The sequence below is a fragment of the Archocentrus centrarchus genome (genome assembly GCF_007364275.1).
Source record: "Archocentrus centrarchus isolate MPI-CPG fArcCen1 chromosome 18 unlocalized genomic scaffold, fArcCen1 scaffold_23_ctg1, whole genome shotgun sequence".
Taxonomy (NCBI): Eukaryota; Metazoa; Chordata; class Actinopteri; order Cichliformes; family Cichlidae; genus Archocentrus; species Archocentrus centrarchus.
Genome location: NW_022060145.1, coordinates 1,933,419 through 1,961,367, shown reverse-complemented (window position 1 = coordinate 1,961,367; position 27,949 = coordinate 1,933,419). Strand labels below are relative to the sequence as shown.

Genomic DNA, 27,949 nt, shown 5'->3' with positions numbered 1-27,949 from the left:
TAAGCTTTGGCCCTCTGAGATCATGATTGTGTAGCTCCGCTCTCTTTCTCTGTATTTCTCTCACTCTCCTTCCTTCCGCTTCTTGTATGCCAACATAATCTCTGTTGTCACTTTGAAGCGAGGCAGGATGGCACAAGGGAGTGTGAGCAGGGGTGAGCCTAGCTTTAATTGTAGACCATCTGAGATGGAAATTAAATCTCACTGAAGAATTAATGGCTAGGGATTAGGTCGAGCCCTAAGGTCAAGACCAGCTATTCAAATAGCTATTGACTCTCCAGCACTCCACTCTGAATTGCATTTGATTTAATGATGTGTGTGTTTGCATATGCATATCCATAATGTGTGTGTGTGTGTGTGTGTGTGTGTGTGTGTGTGTGTGTGTGTGTGTGTGTGTGTGTGTGTGTGCCATTGTGGAGGGCTGTAATTTATCAAATATACACTCATTCTGACAAAAACTGTGTGTGTGGAGGGCAACTTTCTTTACTGGAAATAAAACAAGCAAGCAGATAAAATAAGACATTTTTTCAGGGTCTTTTGATATGTATGGAGCTACACAACACTGAAAAACATATTTACTGGATGGATGTACACAAACTTTTTTTCAACTGAAAAAAGTGTAAGAATTATAAAATATAGAGCATGGTGTGGAACCTGTAGGCCAGGGATACTCAACTTGATCTAGCCGAGGGCCACATTTGGAAAATGAGAAGTGGCCGAGGGCCAGCCATTAAACTACATTCATATAAAATGAGCAAACTTTAAAAAAGACTGATAGCTTGTGCTCATATTTTGATGCATTTTATTAGCTCCACTGCAATTCAGCAAGATATATTTTGAACCATCTTGAACAGCATAGCTGGAACGTTTCCTATTATGCAGGCAAATATTGGACAAATTCAAAAATGAAAATGATTATTAACAGTTCTTAGGCATAGAATGAACATATTTCAGCTCTTTTGGTGTAAAAGCTGTTTATAAAATATATTAAACACATAACTGCACAGTGCAAGCCACCAAATGTAGGAAAAGTTCAGAAATACAATTTTTAAAAAAAAGCTGCTTTACTATATTTCAGTTATTTTAAAGTTTGGAACAGACAGCACAGGTATGTAATCAGATGTTTATGTTTTAACCTCTTCATGCATCACATACTATTAGTTATTGACTACATGCTTAATGTGAGGTAACATCTCATTTCCTTTGAGAGCTTACTGAAGTTTGGTTTCTGAGAGGTCAAGGCAATATGGTTGACATGTGAGTCGGTGAGTCTATTGCGCTTTTTGTCCTTAATTAGATTCATCACTGAAAACCCCGACTCGCATATGTAAGTGGATCCGAACATTGTCAAAATGTATATAGCGAGTCTTTTAGAGTTCGGATACTGATGAACAGAGTGTGTCCAAAATTCACACAGTCTCTCCTCTCTGAACTTGGCTTTTAGGACATCATTAGCCTGCATCTGGACCAGTTCCAGCTGGAAAGCGCCCTCACTGATAGCAGGCACAGCGTTTTTTGCCTCTGCTGGGCAGCTCCCGGTGACAGCAACGGCGAACGGGTTGCGCACAAACAGTAGCAGTTGCTGTGGGATTTTGAAGTTGTGAAGCCGCGATCTGAAGTTCTCTGACAGATTTTTTAACAGTGCTACCATTCGTGACAGCACAATCCCATTTGTAGGAACATCACGCAGGGTAGGGAAGTGAAGTTTTTTCCCCTCTATGTCCGTCACGAATACGCCCAAGGTTGTCTGAAAAGCGCTCACTTTTTCAAAGAGCTCTCCCACATTCGAATCCCCACCTTGGAGCTGCAGGTTAAGATGGTTCAAGTGATTAGTGATATCACACAGAAATGCAACCAGAGCCACAGATTCCTGATCTTGCATAAACTGAGAGAACTCATCTGCTTTCTTTGTTTTTTGACCGGAAAGAAATTCTGTGATTTCTTTGCGCAGTGCAAAGAAGCGCTGTAGGACTCGCCCCTTGCTCAGCCATCTGACATCATTGTGCTGTAGTAGGTCTGAATATTGAGCTTCTTGCTCCTGTAGTAGCATTTTGAAAAGCCGGTGCTGTAAACTTGAAGTTGAGCGAATGTGATTTACAATTTTGATCACTGTGTCCATCACTCCTTTCATTTCACCAGACAGTTTGGCACACAACACCGTCTGGTGAATGATGCAGTGTAGTGAACTAACTGTGGGGTGGTCCGCTATGAGACGTGATGCTTAGCCCCTCTCTCGTCCTATCATAGATGGCCCACCGTCAGTTACAAGGAGGTTGATTTTATCCAGCTCCAGAGAATTCTTATCAAAGAAACTTTTCATAGAATTGTACATGGCCTCACCTGTTGCATTGCTCTTGATGGGAAAAAGGCACAGCAGCTCCTCTTTGAAAAGCTCCCCGTTAAAATATCTCACAAACACGGACAGCTGTGCAGTGTCTGTTGCATCTGTAGACTCGTCCATAGCTATTGACATGTAATCCACACACTTCAGTTCAGCAAGTAAAGTAGAAAAACTGTCCTCATACAAAGTTTCTAGTCTCTGTGCCACCGTTGAATCCGAAAGCTGAACCTGCTTCACGCGGTTAACGATGTCCTCTTTGTGTTTGTCACCGGCAAACAACTCCTCCACGATTCCCAATGTGCACACTTTCAAAAGCTCAGCGTCCACAAATGGCTTGCCCTTTTTAGCCAGCTCCCAGGTTACACGCAGTGAAGCAGCGGTGGCTTTTTCAGCAGCAGTAGTGGAAGTCGTCAAGATTGTTGATGTGGTAGCATAAGACAACTTTAAGGCCTCAGTCTTGTCTTTTCGTGCAATGCTACCAACCGGGAAAGCTGCACTGAAGCTAGCATGTTTTGACTCGTAATGCCGCTTAATGTTAGCAACTTTGCATACAGCAACTGTCTTTTGGCAAATTAAACACAACGGTTTTGCGTTGGCATGAGGTGGCAAAATGAATGCAAAATCATCTGTCCATTTGTTATTAAACTGTCTGTTTTCGACGTCAACCTTTCTCCGCTTACTAACCTCACTCATTTTTTGCCAAGATATTCATTTAAGGACACGTCTTTTCCTCGCAGATCAGCAGTGATTCTTGACCTGCGCAAACTGTTCACTACCTTAAAGGCCCAAATCATTAGGACCTAAAGGGCCGTGTACAAACTAATGATTCAGAGGACTCGTCTTACAGACAGTTCCCTTTGTGAACAAAAGGGGGAATTATTCAGCATTTGTTACACAATAAAAGGGAAAACGTGTAAATTATTTTAATTTTGAGCAATTACAAGAAATGGCCACGGGCCGGTCACCAGCCAAGCCCGGGCCGGATTTGGCCCGCGGGCCGTGAGATGAGTATGACTGCTGTAGGCAAAGCAGATGAAAGACTAAAACAAAAATACATGCAATATAAAACAAAGGCTATCAGAGTAATTGCTTGATAACTATTTTGGAATGTGAAGTGTTTGCATGTAATTTACAGTTCTGTTTTTTTGCTCTTCTCATTTCTTCCAGATTGCCACCTGCCCTCACACTCATGGAGCCCATACCTGCGTAAATCTTTGTGTTTTCCAAGTTTAAGGAGAAGAATGGCGTTATACTGAAATGATGAATGCATCAAATGCTCCAGCAGACGCCATCAGGCTCTGATACCCGTCTACTACATAGCTCCCTTCCTCTTTTGCTCATTTTCATCTACTTGCTCTCCTCTTGAAGAAAGATCACAATCTTCCCCCCAAGCTTTTGGCAGCAGCTCAAATTTCCTCGAAATTGCTCTGAGATCTGGATTTGAGAGAAGAACATTCTATTTTTGGTCCAGGATAGACAAAGAGGCTTTTTTGAAGAAACGACTGTGTTGAAATTATCATATTCCCCCTCTTTTATTCTCCTATTCCTCAGTCCCAGAGGCACCAACTGATGGAGAGACGAAGGAGAGAATCAGGATAAGGAGAAGATTTAGAACACTAGAGAGGATAAAAAAGTGTTTATTGGTCAGGCAACTTGTAGTAGGATACCTGTGAGGATTACTTACCCGTTGAGCTTTATATCCTCAGTCAGTAACATATGATCGTTCTTGCTTATATTCTTTATATTACAATCTGTTCTCCTCAGTGAACACAGAGCTTTTTGCTTATTAAACCTCTACAGCATCAAGCAGAAAGGGGAGCGCTCCAAAACTTTGAGCATGACAAGAAGGTTACGATTCCTGCCCTTGTGGCCTCTGGCCCTCTTTAGCGTGCTCACTACAGTGAATATGTTGGAATTCGGTGGGGCACCTGGCCAGTGGGCACGTTATGGGCGCTGGGAAGCTGGATCAGTGGGTGAGCTGAGCTTCAGTCTCAAGACCAATATCAGCAAAGCCTTGGTACTCTACCTGGATGATGGCGGCAACTGTGACTTTTTGGAGCTGTTGATTGCTGGTGGGCGCCTCCAGTTGCGCTTTGCCATCCACTGTGCTGAGCCAGCCACCTTGCACATGGAGACACGGGTGAATGATGACCGCTGGCACATGGTCTTGCTTACCCGCAACTTCCGTGAGACCATGCTAATGGTAGATGGGGAAACAAAAGTGGCTGAGGTCAAGTCAAAGAGGAAGGAAATGGCAGTGGTCAGTGACCTGTTTGTAGGTGGCATCCCACCGGACGTGCGGCTGTCTGCACTGACGTCCAGCACAGTGAAGTATGAGCCACCCTTCCAGGGCTTGATCTCCAATCTGAAGGTGGGAGAGATGCCTCCTACTTTGCTCAATAGCCAGGGTATTCAGAGCGACCTGGAGTACCTCTGCACCAAACAGAACCCATGCTTCAATGGAGGGTTTTGTTCTATTCAGTATGGAGAAGTTCACTGTGACTGCACCCACACACGCTTCAAGGGAAAGTACTGCAAGGAAGGTAAGGAACCATCATCCTTTAACTGTTCTATTTAAAGTTGTTTTGTCATTACTGTGTAGTGCTTGTTGTTAGCGCAAGTTAAAGGCTTGCAGAGAGGTCACGGAACCTCATTTCGCTATTCAGGCTGTTGGAAGCCTCTTCTGGTAGTGTTTAATGAAGTAAGTGCTGATCCAGTGAAGGCTTAAAAGGAGGAGGGTATGGAACTTTGTGAATAGAGTACTTGGGGTAAGCATTCTCGTTCAGTATTCTATCATCCAGTGTTTTTAAGAAGGTTCTTTAAAGATTGAATTGTTGAATAAGATTACTCTTTTAAGGGATTATGTGACTCATACAGGAGTTGTAGACATGGCACAGGTGCTACTTTGAATTCAACTGGGACTTATCCAGAAACAATATTTAACATCAAAGCTGCTGAATATTTCACATTTAAGATCACACATTGAAGGTCTGCTTTTTCAGCGGGCTTTCTTCTGTTCTGTTTTTCAGTGAATTTACTTCTCATTCTTTCTTTCTTCCCAAGCCTATTGTCTCTGGCATACATCCTGCTCTTGCTTTCATTTGCTCTTGGGATACGCTCATATGCTGTCAACTCATGTCAAATTCAGTTCTGTTTTAAACCTCTGGCTCCCTCCTTCACTGACACATCCCATTTCCATATCTATGGTTTTTCCTTCTCCCTCTCCTTCACATTTTCCATGTCTTTTTCTATTCGTCCCGGAGCATTTTTTCGCTCACCTCCTACCATCTCTTCTCAAGCCTATCTGGACTTTCCACCTCTCTTCACGCCCCCCCCTTCCACGTCTCTCACGAATTTACTCCCTTACTCCACTTATCTCTCTTTCACCTTTACCCGCTGTCAGCACTTCCTACTCCTGCCATTCCTCCTCGTGCACTTATCTCTGTCCTCTTTCTTTCATCCTGTCTGCATCTCTACACTTTACTTGGGAATTCTCTTACTCCCTATGCAGCCATCAGAACTTACTTAGTGTCTTGATCATTTGTAATGCAAGATGAGGGGCGTTCATCCCATCTATCACTATGGTCCGCTGTTACGTTGTAGCTTTCAAAATAATCAATTGCCTTAGTAGCTTCTGCCTTGTTCTCTTTGATGAAATAACTTGTAATTATAGAAAGCTGAAAAGGTAAATAACTATTTTGCCAAAAGTTATGTGCCAGTTGTTTGAAGCCTTAGATTTTTGTGGCACTCACAGATAAGCTTTGACAGTGCTGAAAAGGAAATCAACTCAAACAAAATATTTTTTTTTTTCAAATTTTTATTGGAGTCCAGCTTTTGATAGATCTGAAGTAATAAGAATAAAATTAGCATGCGGCCACAATTTAGATAAAAGCTTTTGAGTTCTTTTGATGTAGGAAGTTTAGAGCTGTCTTAAACAGCTCGACAAGCTGTATTGTTTTTGCCTTTGCTCTCTGAAAAAAATCCAAACAAAAGTCCTTTATTAAATGTGGACAAGTTCTTGCCGTTTAGCGGCCCTATAGCACAGCAAATGATGTCACTGCTGAACGGCCATAAAAGTCTGTCTGTCTCATCCTTCCAGTCTCCCTCTCATATTTCACAGTTTCTTCAATTCTTCAAGACTTTTCTCCCTTTCTGTCTCTGTGCTCTGTGTCAGATTGTTGTTTGGTTGCTGCAAGCAGATACTGCTGCCTGGCTCTTAGCTAAATTGAAAGCAGAATACCAATGCAGTGCTACAGTGACTGCAGGAAGCATTTGTCCTTTTGAAATGGAGAGAGTGAGATAGAGGGAGAGAATGGAGATTGAGGTAAGGAGAGAATCGCAACAAGGAATTTGTGGAGAGCAATTGCAATGGTGAGAAATGGAGAAGCGATGGAGAATGAGGAGGGCAACATGAAGATTTTCATTTGCTCAGGCTTAATTTATTTCCAGAGATGTTCTTTGGTTTGAAGACCGTAAATTGGGTCATTATGGCTGACTGCCAGTGCAGCGGTGTATTTACTCCTTTTATCTAACACGTGGGTGGGAATGTAAAGGTCTTTCGCTCTCACTTTCAGTCACTTTTAAGGCCCTTTAGATGTCTGCACTAACAAATCCATGTCTCCCTGTTTTAGCTCTGTGGCAAAGGGGCCGTGTCAAAGGAAAGTTTTTTTTTTTCTTCTGTCTTTTAAGGAGCTGCTGTGCGCTGTCTTTAGAGGACACGAACACATCATTTTTGGGGAAAAATTTTTAATGATAAGATGTGACAGTTGCAATAAATGTATTGGTCTAGTTGAGCAATGTTGTGCTTTTTGATCATTCAGGTATTTTCCTGCTACTTTTTAAGGCAATAAATTACTTTCTATTTTGTCTTGGCTAAACAGAGATAAAAAAAAAAAGATAGCATTACTGGGTAGGTTTTCCCTTGTGATATTTAATCATATGACTAAGAATATATTTGACTGTTGTTTGTTTCAAGTACAAGACTTTTACAGAAGTTTTGTTTTCAGTTTCTGATTAGGTTATTCTTCAATAACTCTTTGGTTAAGCTTAGGCAACAAATGTTCTTGGTTAGGTCATGTATACCCATCTAAAGTAATGCCTCAAAGCACATGGTATCTCTCAGTCTTATTGTAGAGCTACAATGTTCAGTGTTGCTGTAGCCCAACATAACTGTTACGCATTTTGCTGTAAGACTTGCTTCAGATCTATAGATACAGCTGTATTCCCTTTTCATGTTTTTTTTGTTTAGGTTCTTTTTTTTTTTCGTGGCATCCATTGTTTATCTATTGTTAATGGCTGGGGAATATATTGGTTATTAGATGTTTTTTATATGAGACATCATGATGTAATATACACTATCATCTTTTTTGCCCAGCTTTGCTAACACATTTGCAGCAGGAAGTGCTGGCAGTGAAGGAAGAAGTGTAGTCTTATTACTTCAGTCAAGTAGAAATGTTTTAGTTCTGCAAAGTGTGGTGTTTGACAGGCCACCAAGTCGTGAAAAAGTTACACATAGAGGAATGAGGTGAATGTGTGTCTTTTTTGAGATTCAGATGCATCCAATATTACCAAGGGGCAGATCATCCATAAGACATAGTAGAGGTTATGTTATGGCATTGGCATTTATGCCTGCCAATCGAATGGGGCTGCTAGTGTTTTCTGATAATGTGAATGCTGATAGAAGTAGCAAGATACTGAGATTAAATCAAATTCTGGGTCCATTTTAGTCAAAAGCACTTATGTATGTACAGTGCTGTGAAAAAGTATCGGCCCCCTTCCTGATTTCTTAGTTTGTGCATATTTGTCACACTTGTTTCAGATCATCAAACACATTCCATTAAACAACGATAACCCAAGTAAACACAAAACAAAGTTTTTTTTTTTGTTGTTGTTTTTAAAAAAGTTTTTAAATGATATTAACCAAACCTACCTGGCCCTATGTGAAAAATTAATTTCCCACCCATTGTTAAATCATGAATTAACGGTGACTAATTGATTGATTAATTGTGACCACATGTTTTGGAAAGCTGAGTTGAAGTTCAATAACCAGTCATAGGACTGATTACTGCCACTCCTGTTGAGTCAAGAAATCACTTAAAGAGATTCTGTCTCACAAAGTGATGCAGACTAAAGCATCTCAAAAAGCAACACATCATGCCATGATCTAAAGAAACTCAAGAACAGCTGAGAAGCAAAGTCACTGACATCTATCAGACTGGAAAGGGTTGCAAAGCCATTTCTAAAGATTTGGGACTCCAGCAAACCACAGTGAGAGCCATTATCCACAAATGGAGAAAACTTGGAACAGTGGTGAACCTTCCCAGGAGTGGCTGACCTACCAAAATTACTCCAAGAGCACATCAACGACTCCTCCAGGAGCTCACAAAAGAACCCAGAACAACATCTAAAGAACTGCAGGCTTCACTTGGCTCAGTTAAGCTCAGAGTTCATGATTCAACACGAAGAAAGAAACTAGGCAAAAATGGCATCAAGGGGATAGTTCCAAGGTGAAAACCACTGCTGACCAAAAAAAACAGAAAGGATTGTCTCACATTTGACAAAATACACTTTGATGATCTCCAAGACTTTGGGGGAAAATATTCTGGCATAAAACAACATAAAAAAAAAATAAAGTCATGCCAACAAATCAGAAGTGGTGGTTATGTTTGTCTGGGGTTACTTTGCTGCCTCAGGACAAGGAGAACTTACCATAATTGATGGAACCATCATTTCTGCTCTCTACCAGAAAATCCTGAAGGAGAATGTCCAGCTATATGCCCTGAAGCTCAAGCGCACTTGGGTTATGCAGCAGGGACAAGACCCAAAACACACCAGCAAGTCCACCACTGAATGTCTCAACAATAATTTTAAAAAACCCAAATGATGGTTTTAGGAGTGGCCGAGTCAAAATCTGGACTTAAATCTGATTGAGATGATTTGGCATGACCATAAACAGGCTGTTCATGCTCAAAAACCCTCCAGTGTGGCTGAATTACAACAATTCTGCAAAGAGTGGGCCAAAATTCCTCCACAGTGATGTGAAAGATTCATTGCCAGTTATCGCAAAGGCTTGATTGCAGTTCTTGCTGCCAACATTGGCACAACCAGTTATTAGGTTTAGGGTACAATCACTTTTTCACATAGGGCCAGGTAGGTTTGGACAGCTTGTTTTCCCTTAATAAATTAAATAATGCATTTTCATATTTATTTGAGTTATCTTTGTCGAATATTAAAATTTGTTTGATCTGAACCATTTAGACAAATGTGCAAAAAATGAAAACCTTTTCACATCGCTGCATGTGAATGCATATATAATAATGATATTAATCAACACCTTTTTTTTTTGCAATATTTGTCTGAAATTGAGCAATTCAAATAAACAATCACACTATGTTTGGTTGCCTCTCAGAGCAGCATGTTAATAATACAGAAAGTGTTTATGTAGAAAAAAGCCAAAACAACCTGTTTGGATGGAGGTGGGGAAACAGCACTGGGATGTTAATCACAGAAAAGAAAAAAAAAAAAGACAATTACAGAAAAAACAAAGCAAGAAACAAACAAACAAAAATGCACTCTTTGGAAACTTGAACATGGAAAGACACCTTTTAAAGAGAGCCACATAAGGTCAGTGTTGTTGTTGATGATGGTGTTGATGACATTCTGTGTAATTATCTTGCTAAACCCTAAAGTAAGCCCTTAAACACAACATTTAAAGTGGAAAATACTGTTGGAAAAAAATAGGTGTGTTGATCAGTCGTGGTTAAAAACAAACAAGCTTTGATATTATTTTTGAGATGTGGGCAACAGTTGAGTACCACATTAACTTTGTTAAGCTGACCGGGCAAACACAGTGAAGTGATCCAAAAAAAATTACGTTTTCCCAACTGTGTACTTTTCTTCTAGCTGTTGCATTGAGATATGGCCGCTAACCACGTGAAGTTAACTTTTCTGAGATTTTGGATGTGTGACAATCATGGTGACATCCAGTGGCTAAAGCCCCAGTCACACAGGCCTAGAGACCAGTTTGCAACCATCTGGCAACCACCAGTTGCAAGTGGGCTTGTCAACAAACACTAGCCAGGTACTCTCCGAGCTGTAGTGAAGCTGTGAATCGTGCCTTCGCAGTAAAAATTGCACTTTTTGAAACATGTTGGCTACAGCACTGAGGCGCAAATTTTACCTTGAAGACTAACCTTCTCCATTTCTGGCTCACATCACGCTTTTTTAAATTGCGTGATGTGATTCACCATAAACGTGAAAAAGTACAGCACAGGCAACCTTGCAATCTTCTAGTAACCAAAGCAATCACCAGGAGGTTTTTGGTGCAGCACCTTCTTTCCAACCAATTTCACCTAGCAAGACACAGCAACCTCCGAGAACCACTGTCAACCAGGTGGGGAATACACATTTTTCTCTAACAACTGGTGGATGCATCACGTCCAGTATGTTGGACAACTCTCAAGCAATGTGCACATGTGAGTCATGTGAGAAACCTCAATACTCAGCACCCTAAGTAGAGAGAGTAGAGAAGTTGAAGGACTTTTTATTTTAGCCTTTGTTTGGCCTGTAGTAAATTAGTTTTTTTTTTAATTGTCCTCTTTTTTATGTGAGTGTGATCAAATAAATATCACAATCATTGATTCTGGTTTTGTGACCAGAGTGGGAACTCAATTGATGCCCTTATACACTGACACAGACAAGTTCTTTTCAAATCTGTTTTATGGAGAAATGAAGAAAAAAAAAACATGCTTTCAGCAAGTGATTTTAACTACAGTGCCATATCTTGTCAAATCTTCTTCATCGATAGATATTTGGATATTTAGTGTCAACAGTTTTGACACCCTGTAGTGCAGTCTAGACAAATGAGTAAAAACATTTATTCGTCAGGTCTAATTCACTGCAAAAATGTCCAGACTTAAATCCTTTGTTAAAGATAAATGTCAGTTGAAAGTTGAGTCTGTAAAATCTGAAAATAGAACATGACAGCTGAGGTTTTGCAATCCAGGGAGTTTGTACCATTTCAATTCCCTTAAGCACAGTTTGTTTTATTTTATTCCCCTGCTTTGCAGAGTCTGTATCTCCTGTTGCATTGATTTGAATACCAGTGATCTAACTCAGCTCTTAGCAGCCCTCATCTATGTCTGGCATTTAAGTATTTTCACTGATTTACTTCAGAACTGTTAAAGCTAAATGAGAGTCTGATCAAATAGGATGAAGGTTGAAGGTGGACATCACAAAGACAGCCAATTTTTTTTTTTTTTTTCTTAAATTGGCTTGATATCAAAGATAACATTGAGTAGCAAGCTTACATACTGCCTGAAACATTTCTATGGGTTATGTGCCGTGCATAAAGCACAAAAATGTATATACTGCACTTGTTATAATTGTAGTTTATAATAGTTATAGGCATGTCCTTTGCCATTGGGGTTATAATTAAACTTGGTTGAACATCGGTTTAATAATCTGTGCTGACCTTGGCTTTGTTCATGTATTGACCTCCAAATGGCAGTGCAGGGCGAGAAAGCTGAGCTCTCGAGCCAGAGTAATTACAGGTTGAAATGACTGTTGTTATATTAAAACGTTAATTTATTCAGCAAACTCAGGAGTCTTTGAGGTTGCCTTGAGACTGGATTTGCACTTAACTTGAAAGATGTTTGTTGTGAACTGAAAATTGCTACTGTAGCTAACTTGGCAGATTTAAGCTGTTAGAAGTTATAAATGCACCATAGGAGTAACCAAATTAGAATTAATTGGGGAAAAAAACAAAAAGAATCTAATAATAATAAACAGTATAGAACTGTATAGAAATATGGAAATAATTGATGCTTGTAGCAATTCCAGTATTGTATATGAGCCACTTAGGGGTTCTTTAGTTGCCTCACTACACTGAAACAGATACAGCAGGCTGCGTAATGTGACATGGAATTTCACTTTTGCTTCCTGAAGCAGTCTTGAAATTCAAGTCTACACCTGTTACTAAAATGTATGTGACCTACCTACAGTACAGAGCCTGAATGACAGTAGAAGAAACTAAAGAAGGACTAAGTTATTTCTCTGCTAATGTGTTGCTTTTGTCAGGCAGCCTATGTAAACTGGTTCTTAATCCCCAGAAGTTGGGAAAATGTTGGCAAAAGTTTGCTTCCTTCACTGGATAATGTCTAGATTTTGATGTGTAAATCCCAACTACTTTTTGGGAGATAATCATGTCATCTATCATTTGCATTTTCCCAGAATTGATTGTTTTTATGGCAGATAATTAACCTCTATTGTTTTTAGCTTGTGACAAGAAATGATATCCAGGAGCATCGCAGAAAACTGGATGTTTTTTGGCAGTTGGAATGCGCACAGCATGTGCATATTCCGCTCTATGTCAACATGTCTCTATTTGGCACTGCCAAATAGAGACATGTTGGAAAACAGCTGCTTAGCTCATTACTGCTCTCTACACTCTAATTCACTTCCATCATCACTTTTTATTATATGTGTTGGAAAAAAGCAGAAACCTGGGTCCCTGAGAAGCACAACGGTTAACTCGCCTGGACCCTGCATGCCCCCATCTTAAAACAAGAAGCTGTGACCTCAGGCAAGCCTCTAGCTGCGGGGTGAGGAGCGGGAGAAAGCTGTGGTTAGGGAATCAGAGTCAAACACGCACTGTCCTTTTTATAGTGTAACACTAGATGTGGTTTTCCCCCAACAAGCCTGAATAATCTGCTTTATCAGCTACTGTAATGAACGATAAGGGCTCGGCAACCCTCTAAACACTATAACACCCATGAACTTGACATTTTATCTACCATTTAAACATTATTTTTTGTCTTAAATTGCATTCTAAGAGAACAGTGAAAGCCCCTTCACATTTTGTACACTGTAAAAATCCACTGTTTGAGCCATTCAAGTACATTTTCAGTGGTCGAGTGAAACATCAGTGTTGTACAAATTAATAATGCCACTAATGTCTTTTTCAAAGGCAAAGAGGGCATACAGTACATACTGAAAGCATCTGTGCACATCCACTCAACACTGACCAGCAATCAGTTTGGTTGGGCACTACTGCATGCACATACAAGCAAAGAGATGCACATGCATGATGCCATTATTTCTGTTTATTTTCTTCTGTAATAGTCTCCAGTGTGACTCAGAAATCCTTGTCATATTCCAACAGATTTATCAGAAAATATGATCACAGAAAAACCAAATGCGTGAATGTTCTAAATGGTAGTATTGTTAATGCCTCAATTGTTTTTAATTGCTTTCATATCAGTTATGGCAGTTCATTGTTTATGTTGGTTACACTTTTGTCTTTTAACTCATGTACAGCTGTATATATCCATTTTACTGTGTGCTATACTTGTATAATGGATTATGTTACAAATAAATAAACTTAGACTTGAAATAGTTTAAATATCACAAATGAGAGTTGAGTGTGTTTAGACATTGAATTCTAATATAAAAGTTGTGGTTGGATGGTGACAGAATGAGCTTGGAGCAAAGAGTAGAGGACACCAAAGAGAGTCATACATCATGGAGATAATTGTGCTTCCCACTGGCACCCACAGAGGGATGAGGGGTAGTGAGTGTGGTCGGAATGGTGGGGGCTTACTGTCTGATAATTGATATCCCAATTATCCTGTCCTGTATACATAAATAAGTATAGTGCTAATGAGGGGGCTGTACCCTGTAAGGTTGCCTGAAGAGGTACCATAGATAACCTTATCAGCAATATGTCTAGCTGTAACAACAGCATCTGACTAAACCTAGGCCTACACTAACCAACTAGACTGATAAAGTGAAATGAAGCATTACATGCTTCAAGTCTCCGTTGGATTAGATCACGGAGATTCTTGTTGGTGTTTATCTAAGCTGTTCTGTTGCCTCTTTGCTGTTGCTGCTGGTGCTGATGTGTGCTGTTGGGACAAGATGTTTGCAAAGCATCGGTCATCATGTCGCGATCATTCTTTCCTTCCCCTCCATTTTATAATTTTACTTTGTCTTGCGAGTGCCACAGCACCGGCTGGTTTCTGTAAATATACATTTGATGTACTTTGTATTGTGTTGTATTGCTATTGGATTCAGTAACGCAAATTTTCTCAATTACATTGTAAATTCCCCAAAATGCCCACAATGTCTCCCAAGTTCAGAATGTAAAAACAAAATTTTCAGAAGACTGCACATCTCAAAACTATCAAACTGATTGGAAAATTGTAGTTAATGGGGACTTCTTTTAAAGCCTGGCAAAGTGACACAGCTTCCCTCGGTCCCAAGATTTGTTTGTCTTTGTTTGTGATCTGTTCAAACTGATGCTAAAGTGCATCTTCTGGCTGGTTAGAGGCCAAAATGACAAGCAAACAAACTTATCTAGGGAAACATAACAAAGATAACCAAATTGTGATCAGCAAATCAAATTCCAAAACCTTACCACCATAAACAGGAGAAAGTAAGGTCAAAATTCCTAAAAAAATAAAAAATAAAAAAGGTGCTAACTGCATAGTAAAAGTACGCAAAGGATTCAGAGGGAGGTGGCTGGTTGAGATGATTTTTTTTTTCAAGCCTGCAGAGTCCACCAATTTGTGCACAAATCCATACACGTTCTTTAAAACTCAATGAAATATACTGCATCAAACTACAAAAGACTGATGGTACAGTAAATGCAGTTGTTACCATGCTGACATGCAGTAATTTGCAATGTCATAATTAAGCATTCAACTAATTCTCATGAAGCAGTTGTCATGGGCTGTGTGCACATATGTCAAAAGTGAGCTTAATGTTCACTGGGCACTTCAGTTTGTAATTAAATTGCATGTGGTGTCTGATGCTCCTTGCCATCTTCCAAAAAAATAAATATGTTGTCATGCACAGAGCGCAGCTTCTTGGTGTGCCTTGCAATGGTTTTGCATTGCACAATGATTTCATACAAGAGATATTGTATTGGATGATTCAATAAGGACTATAATATGGCCAATTAACTATAAGATAGAGTACTGTATATACTATACATTCCAAACATACCCACAATCTGATTATGCAATAAAATTTAACTGCAGGTAGAAATGGGTTTTTTTGTTTGTTTTAAACCTTTTTTTTGGCCTTTTTTAGATAGTGCACAGTGAAGAGAGAGCTATAGGGGAAGGTATGCAGGATAGGCCCACAGGTCAGAAATGAACCTGGGTCGTCCGCATTACAGATGGCACAGCTGCCTGGTCATCCACTGAGCTACCCTGGCGCCCCTGCAGGTAGAAATGTGAAATGTCACATTACTGGTACTAACCAAATTAGGTATTCGGGTGGGACAGTTTTAGCCAGTGTCTAGAAAAATACAAGAAAACCATTATTTTGTCTTTCATTTTTTCCCCCATGCCATAAATGCTATATGAACAGCAATCTTGTCATTTTGCTTTCTTAACTACCACACCCGCCCAGGTTTAACATATCTTATTTTTTGTTCAGTCTCTGCTAGTCATCCATTTTTTTTTTTCAACCCTCGACTGTGTAAAACCATTTTTCTGCCTGAGCAATCGCAGGTTCAAAGGACACATGCTCCTGGGCCGCTATTCTTTGGCTGATAGAATCCCAGCTCCCTTGAATGGACAGCAAAGCAGAATTTCACTATTTAGGCATGGTTCCTAATATAGCTCACTTCCTTTTACTTTGAAGGATGTTGCTTATCTCAGTCTCTCTTGCCATGCTCTCTTCTTACATTTTTTTTTTACTTTTTGAGGAGAGGATAACCATATATCAATCTACAGTCCAATAACTGATTCTGATCCAGTCTTTAATTTGCCTTTGGTGATTAAAAAGAAAAAAAGGGAAAAAGAAAATAGAGTAACAATTGCTCCAGATGAGAGATTTCCTTAAATCCCTAATCCCCTAATTCCTCCTATTTTGTGCACCGTTTGAATTGCCTTATGCAGATTGCCTCTCTTTGCAGCAGCAAAAAAGCAAGCATTACTGGATTAAAGTGTAAGGTTAGGTTGCTTGACTCAAAGGAACCAGTGAGGGTTGCACACTCTCAGCTCATGTTTGTTTTGACTTATGTGATGCAGTGGGGTGGTAGATGTATATGGGATGGGTGCAATCAGGCACGCGGCTTTCAGGGAGGATGCCACTCTGATGTTTCCGACCCACTTTCTTCCTTGCCCTTTTCCCGGTGATCCTCTACTAGTTTGAAGGTCCCTGCCAGCGTGATTGTCCATCGCATGCAATTAAAGCTTGCTCTTTACCCTTGCTGTCACTCTATAAGCACAGGATTGAGTGGGAAGTTGGGCTCACACACCCTTGTCACCTGTCACTTGCTATCCATCCCCATTATCACAGAACTGTGGGATCCAAACAAAACAAAAGAAAAAAAATGCCTCTTTAAAGGTAACCTTTGCTTTTGTATTACTTTTTCCACATGTAATACAGACAGGATATACAGCATTTACAGAAAAAAAATAGCCATTAATAATTTGCACAACTTTATTGGATTGTAAATGATTTTTATATTGGTAAAATTGAACATCATTCTCTGTGCAATGCAGTCATTGGAACACACTGCTGGTAGAGTACATTAGACAGCTTTTCTAATACAACAACAAAGCAAATCAATAGCTTGTTTTATTGTGTTGATTATCCAGTATTGTTATCCTAATGTACTCACATCAATTGCTTTAAATTTCATAAGCATAGATTTTTGAGTACTTGGGGCAAAGCTTTATGCAATTAGACTTGACTTTCTCTTTCTCCCGCTTTAAGGTCTCCTGTCTTTGTGTACACTGTTAATTAACAGCTTCCTAGAGGCTGCAGTCTTTTGAAAAGAAAGCATTAGCATCCACACAGTCAGATATGTTCTACCTCTGCGTCTTGCTGTTTGTGAACTGAAAGACACTTTTCTTCAATAAAATCATTTGATAATTTTTTTTCTTAAACAGTAGGAATGAATGGGTATGTTAGACCCATTATGGTACAAGTTCTGTATAATACTTTCACTGATGATGCAATCATTACAGTAATTAATGATTTCCGATTGTCTTTCTAAAGTATAAGCCAGGCTTCTTAGGATGTTAGCACAGCTATATCTAGCAGTGTATTTGTTTGGAGCTTCGGCAGTTCAAACTGAGCAAATATAGGAGTAAAATATAAAGATATAATCAATTTATAGCTGTGTATAGTTTTGAACTGAAAAGGGAACAAGGATCCAAAGCCACATACTAGAGATTTTACGCTATGATACTTTATTCATATTTAGTATTGATTTTTAACTCAAAAATGTTGTTCATTACATCTTTATTTGAATGCCTTTTGGTCATATCCGATTTTACAGTTGATATTTTTGGCTTTGTATCATTACTTTCTATCAGTACATTACACTGTATGAGTTATTACATTTTGTTCAATTATTATTTATTACTGTCCAGTACTTCTTCAGCACAGTTTTATATTCTAGTGCAGTAGTTGCTTACACTCTTTGTACATATCAGCAAGTGCAACATCAGCTTAAAGTTTTAACCTTGAATTTATCTGTTGCATTTAAATCAGTTCATGCTCTGGCTTTTATCTGCTGATGCTGTGACTGTTTGCTACGTTTACTATTTAAAAAAAAATGAATTCACCTATAGCTGGACTTTATCGGCTCCATTCATAGCAAGTCGGCAACAATTTTTGTGTCAGTACTTTTTAAGGGTCACCAATGAAACCAAATGAGTTTAGACATTTGGCCGGCCCCATTCATGTGATTTAGTATTAATCACCCCATCGGATTCCCTACCAACAAAGATAAAAAAAATTGTCCTTGGATGTTACATTATCACAGTTACCTACACATCATCAGCATTATAGTTCCATTTATGTTTAATTCATTCATTTATTTGTCATTCATTTCTTAAATGACTTATAACTGAGCACTCCATTGTGTTCATTGCAGTCCAGCAGGTTGATGCATTGTCAGGCTGTGCTTTTTGAGGTCCACTGTGCTGAAAATCTTGAGGAACCAAAACCTAAGCTTGGTTCATTGTACTCATGTATCCAGTGATCCAGAGAGAGACTAAAAATAGCTCATAAAGCTGAATACTCATAGTCTCAGTCAGCCACCTTGTTTTGTAACCTTAGGCTGCTGGTGAAAATAATTTCGGACCGTGTTGTCTCTGATAAGAGATCCTTGCAACTACATGTATCAGATGACCCCCTGTGGCACTGTCCTGGACATCTTGTTTGTGCATTCAGTCAGAAACAAGGTAAGGCAGGGAAGGCTTTGGGAAAATGGTCAGGGTAAAAAAGGTGTGAAAGCATGGACGAGCATTAAACCGAAGCAAGGCTCAAGCAAACTATGAAATCACACTTGCTGTTCCTCATCGCTTCCCCACCATCCCTCACCACCTTTGGAACTCCAGTTCAATCAAACACCTGCCAGCTGGGCTTCAAATAAGCCCCGTTATCTTCCTTCTTAACGAGCCAAAGACCCTTGTTACTAGAATATGGCAGCATAGATGTAAGTGTGACAGAAGGTTCTGATATTATCCTATAGCCCCAACTGAGCATGTGCGCATAAACACAGGTGCAAAATACCCCGCACGGCACTACACATGTAAGGCAGAGGCCTTGATCGCAACATGAGGGACTTAAATTGGCCTAAATGAACTAAGATGCCATAACTTCCGATTTCTGCACAAACAGGGTGGCATTCATGATTACGTTAAAGATCTCTTGTGATCTGGACCAGTTCTATGACATTTATTTATTCATTTAGCTTTCCAAACAGACGGGACCGCCTACGGAGTTAATACAGCTCTGGCAACACCAAATTACTCGGAAATGAGGTCTGATTGCTGATGTGCCTGCTGCTGTAACGCCGTCACTCAAGTTGCAAGCTGTTGTTACCTGTGGCTCATCAGCACTGAAACAGACTTCACAACAAAGAAAATAAAACTTGACTTTATTCATTTTATTTTGAGCTGCTTTCACTCTGAAATGAGTAGTGTTTAATGAAATAGCTGTTTAGAAGAAGTGTGATAATCCAAGAAAAGCTTTCTGGTTCTAGAAGAACACGTGAATTATAAACCTGGAGATTTTTTTTGCACAAAGTTGAATTTAGCATTTTTGTCTTTGTGGTGAATCTGCTTTATTTCCTCAACAGCCAAGGCAACAGGGCAGTGCTTAGCTGTCATAGTAATAAAAACACAAAGAAGATGTACTGTACACACTTGAGCATACAGTGCTGGCAACACAAACGTAGTCATAGTTGAAGGCTTATTAATTATAAAACAGAATGGGATGCAAGGGTTACGATAGAATTGAGACAATAAGTACATAATAATGACTTTCTGCAGTAATCAGAAATACATGTTGTGTACTTTGGCTATTTGGTGGACAGAACAATGCTGCATGACAATATGTTAGTGACAGAATCATCTTAACACCTTAAGAATGGGCTTATGTCTCTGATGAACTGCCCGAGGTGATATTTGTCAGGGAAAATGGAACAGCTTGAGGCCCACATTGTGGGTGCCGTGGGGTGGCACATTGTCTTGCCAGCCTGTGTGTCTATGGGGATGCATAGAAAGTGCAAATCAGAGGATATATGTGGAAAGTGTGGGTCTCAGTTTGAAGCCTTTGGTGTCGCTTCTGTGTCGAGGCAGGCTGACAGATGGCATGGAAATAATAACAACAAAAAAAAAAATGACAACAAAGAAAGGTGCGATAGGAGTGTCTCTGTGTGGTGTTTTACCCCCCACCCCCGCCCCATGCAGTGCTGTATGTAGCTGATTCTTAATCTCGTATCATACAAGTTTGGACCATGATGACAATTTTCAGTTTCATCTGCAACAACAGATAATCCGATGCGAGGAAACCGACTCAGTTTTTACAGGGTTTCACATTATTTTTATAATTGTTCGGTCTTTCCGTTCTGAAGCAGTCATCACAACAGAGTACCACATTTCTTCACAGCCATCTTTTTTTTTTTTTTTTTTTTCCAGCAAAAGGACTTAATCACACATTTCCATAAACACACAAACACATTGACACACGCTGCTCACAAGCCAAGCAGGGAAGGTAAATATTGACTCACAGGCTTCTCGTTAAAGGACTTTTGACTATCAAAGCCTGAAAAAAAAAAAAAAAAAGCATGTAGTTCTAATTACAAATGATTGAACACGGGGGCAATGTATGCTTGTGATAATGGTCATCCTTTATCTTTTCCCCTCTCCTGTGAATAGGCCTATTGCCAAGGGATAACTTAGACCAGTGTTTTGAATCAGATTAGAGGTCATCCCGGATTACACAGTTTCACTGTAAATGCAGAGAACATAGTTGATGTGGAAATAGGGTTAATCTTGTTATTGCTAGGGATTCATGCCAAGTTTATACAATAGGCACAGCTTCTAGTCCAATTTTCCCTGCCAGCTGTTGTCTCTGTATTCCACTAAGCCACAAGTTTTTTTGTTTTTTTGTTGTTTTTTTTTTAATTGTCATTACAGCTCAGATTTGCAGTAAACATAATGCCTTCCCCTAATGCTTGTTGCTTAGCCTTGGTTTAATTTAGGTCCACCATAGCAACAAAGTCACACAAAGTCACCAATTCCAATTGTGTAATACTGTAAAAACAAGACATTATAGTCAAGGTTTAAACTCGTGAATATAAAAGCAAGATCAAGAGAGTGTAAGGAGGAGAAGGGATGAAAAATCCTTATGGTCCCAAAGAGAATATATTGGTTCAGAAGTGTATTGTGCAGCTGTTCACATGTCTGATCAAGCTTAAAAATGCTATTACCTTATTGTCACTGGAGCTGTTCTTCCTTGTTTAACTCTAGAAGATGCACTGACCTTTTCAGCACTTTACTACATCAGGTCTATCACGCACCAACAGTTCACTTCTCCCTTTTCCTTACAAGATGATAATACCAGTTCCCCCCTTTTTATTGTGATGAAAAAGAAGAGCTGGCTTCAGTGTGATTTCAGCCCTCCCTACTCAGGGTGCTTTCAGAGGCAGACGACCTAACAGTCACGTTGGCTGAAAGCAACCACTGGGAATGACACTTTGTGTATGATTGAATGTCAGTAAATCTGGACCTTATTATTTTTCATTCAGATGGAAGAAATCCCAGCCTGTAAAGACAAACGAGCAGATTATCTCCCCAGGTCGATCTTTGGTTTTGATTCCATGATCCAGCAGCGCCATGCAAAGCTTCCATTAAATATGTCATAGAAGGGACTGATTGTACTTGATACTGTACACTATATAATACTTTTAATATTTACATTACCTCAACCCTTACTGTATAACTAAGGGGTTCTTTGGTTTCTTGCTGCCACTTGAGGTGATTAAAGTACTAGGATCACAGGGACTCAGAAATGTATGTGAAGTCTCCCATCTCTCCTTTTTTTCATGTAACACATATTATTCTCTTTTTCTTTTTCAGTGCTACTGCTAAGTGAGCTTGTCTTGTCTTCTCACACACACACACACACACACACCATCTGTAGTATTTTGTCCCGGTAGGTTGCAAGACTACCCCATAATGTGAAATCTTAAAATCCTTTCCCAGGTGATTTTGTAAAGTGAGGGCAGATGGGGTAAGGGATTATTTCTATTCTTTATTTATGCTACTAATGACAAAGAGATTGTTTTGGCCCTTTTAAAATGAAGAGCAATTTTAAAATGAACAGGCAAGATTTGGATGTGAAATCAGTGTTTTCCCATGATACTTCCGTGGTACAATAGTCCCACCCACATTGCTGGTAATGAATGATCAACTTGGTATTATCCTTTTATCCTCTCCTACTGGGATGTTAATGTTGAGCTACGACTGTGGTGAATTCTTAATGTGACACATTTACCATATAATTCAAATAGACACCTATATTTCATTCACACACATCCAACATCTATCTATCCAGACAGACACAGATTCCACATGAACTGATGAGCAAGAGATGGATATGTTTTCTCTGTCTGTCTTCAGCCAGGTAACTACTGTGATATGGCCTGGTTTTGACGTGATATGTGTGTGGGCCTGTGTGTGTTGTCACACTGCACAGGTGGCAGGCAGCAGGGATGGGAGCAGGCCAGTGAGCAGGTAGAATACCACTGGGGTGGAAATAACAGTCTGGACTCCTCTGCTGCTCAGAGAGGCCTGACATAAAATGCTGCAGGTGGTGCTGACCGCTTGCTGTTGCTCCCCCTGTGTTGGGCAAAATCTGGTACAGAAGTATCCATGTGGATTTGTATATCTGGACAAGATATGCAGGTATTCACTGACATGGTGCACAGACATGCAATAAAAAAAAAAAAAAAAGATCCATATAACTTACATTTGTTACTGGTACACTGATCGACAATAACAATTTTCATTTAAATATAGCAGTGCTCAGTTAATCTTTGAATTGTGTGTTGCTTTATGCTGTGCAATTATACCATATGCTCCAAAAAAAAATCATGTAGTTCAAGTTTCAAAATCCAGGATGGGCAATGCGTCCTGAATTCTCCCATCATCTTGTTTCACTGTGGGTTTGATACAATACATTCTCAATAGTGTTCTGTGAAGCGAGAGATACGGGAAGGCATGCTCAAGGGGCCACTGGTCAGACGCAAATCCTCCATCACAGCCATGTGGCGTACATGGTTGCCCACTCACCCACTGAGCAACCCTGCCTCTTCCCCCCACACCCACCCCCCACCCGCAGCTGGACTTTGTTTTGACAAAAGACTAATTGGCAATAGTTTCTATGTTACCATGTTGAATCACTTCATATACTGAGCTAAGGAGATCCAGTAAATGTTTGATTGCTAGTAACGATTGCTAGTAAATGTTGAACTGTTGCTTTTAGTGAAGTTATGCATTGTAGAAAAGAGAAGAAGTCAGGGCAGATTGATCTATAGACTGACAGAGCTGTGAAGATGAGGAAACCACATCTACACTGGCAGATAAGTGGCTTCTGTATTGCTATTACTATATGAAGAGGAAAGAAACAAATAAAAGCCTATTACATATTAGTTTTTATTCACAAAAGCATTATAAATGACCAATCCCAGCTGCGGTCCTAATGTCAATAACGCAAAGTAGCATGTATCAAGCTGTGGTGTAGTCTAATTCGACTACTTGCCAGCCCAACATAGAGTCCTAGTTCAGGCATTATATAATTCTTGCAGAAGCTAAAAGCAAATTCATTAAACAATTATAAAATATAATAAAATTTTGAAGCTGAAAAGCCACTCACCGGTCATGGCCAGCTGAATACCAACTGATTTAGGTCCCCTGCTGCTCCATTATCTTGCTTCAGAATTGTGTGCAACATTATGATCACCACACTGACACAAGTCAGCTACATCTCCTGCTGTATGTCCATGGACTTAAATGGACATGCTGGAGGTCTATGGAGCAATTAAAAAAATAAATAAATAAATAAAAAAACAGAATTTTAAGTGTGGTTTAGTTTGTACAAATCCCAGACATGAAGCTAATACTTAGTTAAATTAAAGACAAAGGTTTAAACCAAAATAATTATTTATAGATGGTAACATAAATTTCCTGGTTTTGGTACAAAATTGACTTCTTCTTTTACCACACTGGTTAAAATTACCTTCTTGCCATAATGCAAGGTGCAATTATGTTATTTACTGAATTATAATGAAATTTAAACACGTAACTCCTAATGTTACATTATTAAGTTATTGAATCATTAAGTTCCTGGCAGGCTTCTTAGCATTCTGGTATCTTACACGTTCACAGCAAAGTATTAGAGATCTGCTTCTCTGGGAAAGCTAAATCCAATGAGGCATGTGTTAGCTTTAGTTTAGTTAATGTGTGTTTCTGTCTCACTGCTGTAAACGACCTAACCTGCATGCTGCCTGTGAGTCACTTTAAATACCAGCTAGTTCATATAAAACGGCAGAGAAAAGAAAAACAGACATTTGATCCTTTTATTTTTTTTTAATTAATGCAAGTTTGCTAAAATATTCATAGAAAATGAATGAAAAAATTGTTATGAAAATGTTTAATAATTTTATCACTTACCAAAGAAAACAAAGACAGCGTGCTTATCTGAGCTTGACTTGAACAACCTGGCGCACCCCTCAAAAACAGTTCATCAGTTCTTTAGTAGTAATAAAAATTATCTCCTTTTATATATACACATAATTTTTTATAATAACATGATTTTTTTGTTATGAGTCTAATCTTAGATGCAGGCAATATAATCATACACAAGAAATGTTGACAAATAATCACCGTGGAACCATTTATTGAGTCGTGTGAAGTCGGGGTGTTTTTCTGTTTGTTGCGTTTATTTAAGAGTTTATTGAACTGTTGGATACAGTATTGTTTCTTGCTTTCACATTTTGCTACTGGCCAAAGTCTGTGACCAGGTGCCATTTCCAGGATATCATGAATTCATTATTTAAAATAATGCAATAATATTTAGCCATCTCAAACAATGATTGCACCACAAACTGGCAGCAGACAGATGAAGTAAGGCAACATATGAGTGAGAAAAGCAGCAAAAGTCATATTATTTGGTAATGATATTAAATTCTAACATCCAGTGCATAAGCTTGGATCTGTCTGAACAATATACATGAGTGATCAAGGTTTGGAAAGTTGTGAAAGTTGCTACAAGGAGGAGGCAAATGAGAGACTCCCTTTTGTTCTTTCTCCTCGAAAGCCCTTCTTTTGTTCTTGGGTTTTGGCAGCCAGCCTCAAGTCCAGTCAACTTTCACTGCAGTGATTTGTCTGTGACACATCAGCAGCTCACAGAGCTGCTCAACACTCTCATCTCAGAGAGTTTAGAGGGGTGAAGTGAGGGGTGAGCATAAGCGCTGGGTATCCTGTAGGCCTGCCTTCAGTTCAGGCTGTCACATCAGAGGTAATGCTTCTCTGCAAATAAGTCAGTTTTTCTTAGCAGGCAGTTGCTCAGTTTATGTTCACTACTTCTTATACTTGGACATTTGGGACCGTTTGCATGTGTTAAAATATCACACACACATAGTTGGTGTGCATTGGTTTCCAGATCTATGCAACCACACTGATAAAATAGGATTTAGAAACCTTAAATAAGAGCGTTATTGAAAAGTAATTTGCACTATTTCTAGTTTAACAATCAAGCTGACGCAAGACACGTAAAGCACATATAAGATCTTCTGTTCACCTGGTTAATAAGCTGGCTAAATGTTTGAGGATAGAACTAAAAAGCTGAAAGACTGTAAACATTTTGGTTATTTTTATTCTAGCCCAAATGTGGAAGCAATAATTACAAAAGCAAAATAAGTATAGATCTCAATGAAAACAAAATGTATATTGCTATCAGCGTTATTGGCAATTTAATCATTGTTATCAGCCCAGAACTAAGAGGAAGGTTTTTTTTTTTTTTATTCCTCTTTGCAAAATGTCATAGTAGGGAAATGTTATCATTGCAGAATTCCAGTCTGGGGGGGGGGGGGTCTGAATCACAAGGAGCTCTTTTGAATATTATCAGACTGTGCAGGGATAACGTGGGTTGTCAGGGTTTGCTGAGTCCACGGAGTCATTAAAGCAGAATGAGAGAATACCACAAGAGATGAGAAAAATTTAAGAGCATTTTGTAGTGATTCAACTGTTTACTCATATTTATCAATTTTTCATTATTTTTTTTTTTACATTAAGCTTAACCTTTCTGTCATTTTCTAATTGTATTTAGTAAAAATGCTGTCACTGCATCTTTAACATTACAATTATAATCACACTGGCCTATTCCTGATGCATATTCCCACAGGTCCTTCCTATTTGGTGACTCACTGAGCGCCTTGCTCACATAGAAACCTGCACATGGTCTCTTTACATAACGCCTGCAGCCAATATCACTTCCACTTTGGTGAACAAGACTAAAACAGTGGCTTGGCATGCATACATCACCCCCTTCACCCCACGCCTCTCTTCAATCCTAACCCCATCTCCCCATGGTTCAATTAATACTGTTCCCCATATCCTCAGAAAGGAATGAAGAATGTTTTATTTCAATGTGGGACAATGAAGGGCTGCAGATGAGGTAAGGAGCTGGCACGGGAGAATAATACATAAATCTCAAGCAAGAGCAGACATCCAAAATCACTAGCAAGAGTTGGAGCTCCACTGTGGGTACGGCACTGCCACAGGCCAAAAGTCTTTTTATTAAACACATTAAAAAAAAAAAAAAAATCAAAAAAATCATTCAGTCCTTTCTACAGTGTGGTGTCTTCAGGTAAAGCCTCAGGTTAGCTTGATGTAGTATGCTGCCACAATTTTCTATTATATAGGAGAGTTTTTCACATAGTAGTGCAGCTGGATTCATGATTGTTAGCTTTAAGTAGTTGACTCGGTTATGGTTGAAAAACCAAACAAAAGAAAACAGTTTGCACTTTGTCTGGTCTGTTTCTGTGGTCAAGCTGTGCTATGACTTGGATGCAAATCACTGTATAAACCCTGTCTTAGGCCACGTCCACACAAAGCACTTCGACAATTGTCTGAAGCATTTATTCCATTAGTATGCTTCACTGATGGAGGTCAAAGCACCACCACATGCTCTTTTCTTCTATAGTCCAACATTAAATGCCACTTAGTTGGGTGAAACTGTACAGCAAGTCCTGTCACAGAAGAAAAAAGCAGAGAAGCAGAAGCTATTCTGAAGCAAGTAAAAGGATGCGAGAGCACAAGGGTGGATGGGCACCAACTGACTGGTGATGACATGTGATACCTCTGATTTACTTATTGTTGGAAAGCTGAGCAAATCAAATTGTAAGGCAAACCACAGTCTAGACATTATATATATATATATATATATATATATATATATATATATATATATATATATATATATATATATATATATGTATATATATATATATGTATATATATTTGTTGTTTTTTTTTTTTTAATCTTTCCCTTGTTTCAAGTGCTCCTCACTAATCTAAAGGCCATGGACAAGTCCATGTTTACTGCCAGCACAAAGCAGTAAAAGGCATAATGTTATTCCCACTGCTACTGTAAGATGTCTATGCATCTGTGCTTTGTCTTGATTATGAAAACATGAATATGTTTTAGAGGAGTGTTGTGCACATAAAGTTATCATTACTTGATTCCCTTTGCAACAAAAATGAGTTATGGAACGCAAAATGGTGCTTGAAGCTGCTTGAGGTAATTTACATCAGCATTGAAAAACAATAGACTTTGTAATGGCTTTCGAGTTAAGATCTGTCTTTTCTCCTCAACATTTATCTTCCATGCAATATTGGATTTTCAGCTCATTCAGAGTTGAAAACAGTAGCCTAAAGCAGCAGCCATTGCCCACCTTATCCCCTTATTTTTCTGACATTAAAGGTAGTAAGATAATAGACCTCTTGCAAGGAAAGAGATGGCTAATAGGCCTTAGGGCCATTTACCAGGCCACATAATCATTTTGATGGCTGTAATTTAGTGTATGAACAGTCCACAATATGAAGAAAAAAAAATAGAAGGATTTGATAGTGAGTTGTGTTTTTCATGATTTGGGTCCTTTTTGTGTGTGTTTTTTGCTTTTTTGTTTTCTCTTTTTGTTTTTTTTTGTTTTTTTTTAATCTCATCTCTTCTGCAAAAAAAAAAAAAAAAAAAAAGATTTCCATGTAATTATTAATACAATTTTGTCATTTTGTG

General features: G+C 39.1%; 1 protein-coding gene across 1 annotated transcript in view; it reads left to right on the top strand.

Annotated features, from left to right (window-relative positions):
- Positions 1-4,175: 4,175 nt before the first annotated feature.
- nrxn2b (neurexin 2b) overlaps positions 4,176-27,949 on the top strand; it is a 639,543-nt gene continuing 615,769 nt past the window's right edge. Inside the window, exon 1 of the mRNA XM_030722576.1 lies at positions 4,176-4,881. Coding sequence (XP_030578436.1) covers positions 4,176-4,881 — 706 coding nt within the window. The remainder of the gene's footprint in view (positions 4,882-27,949) is intronic.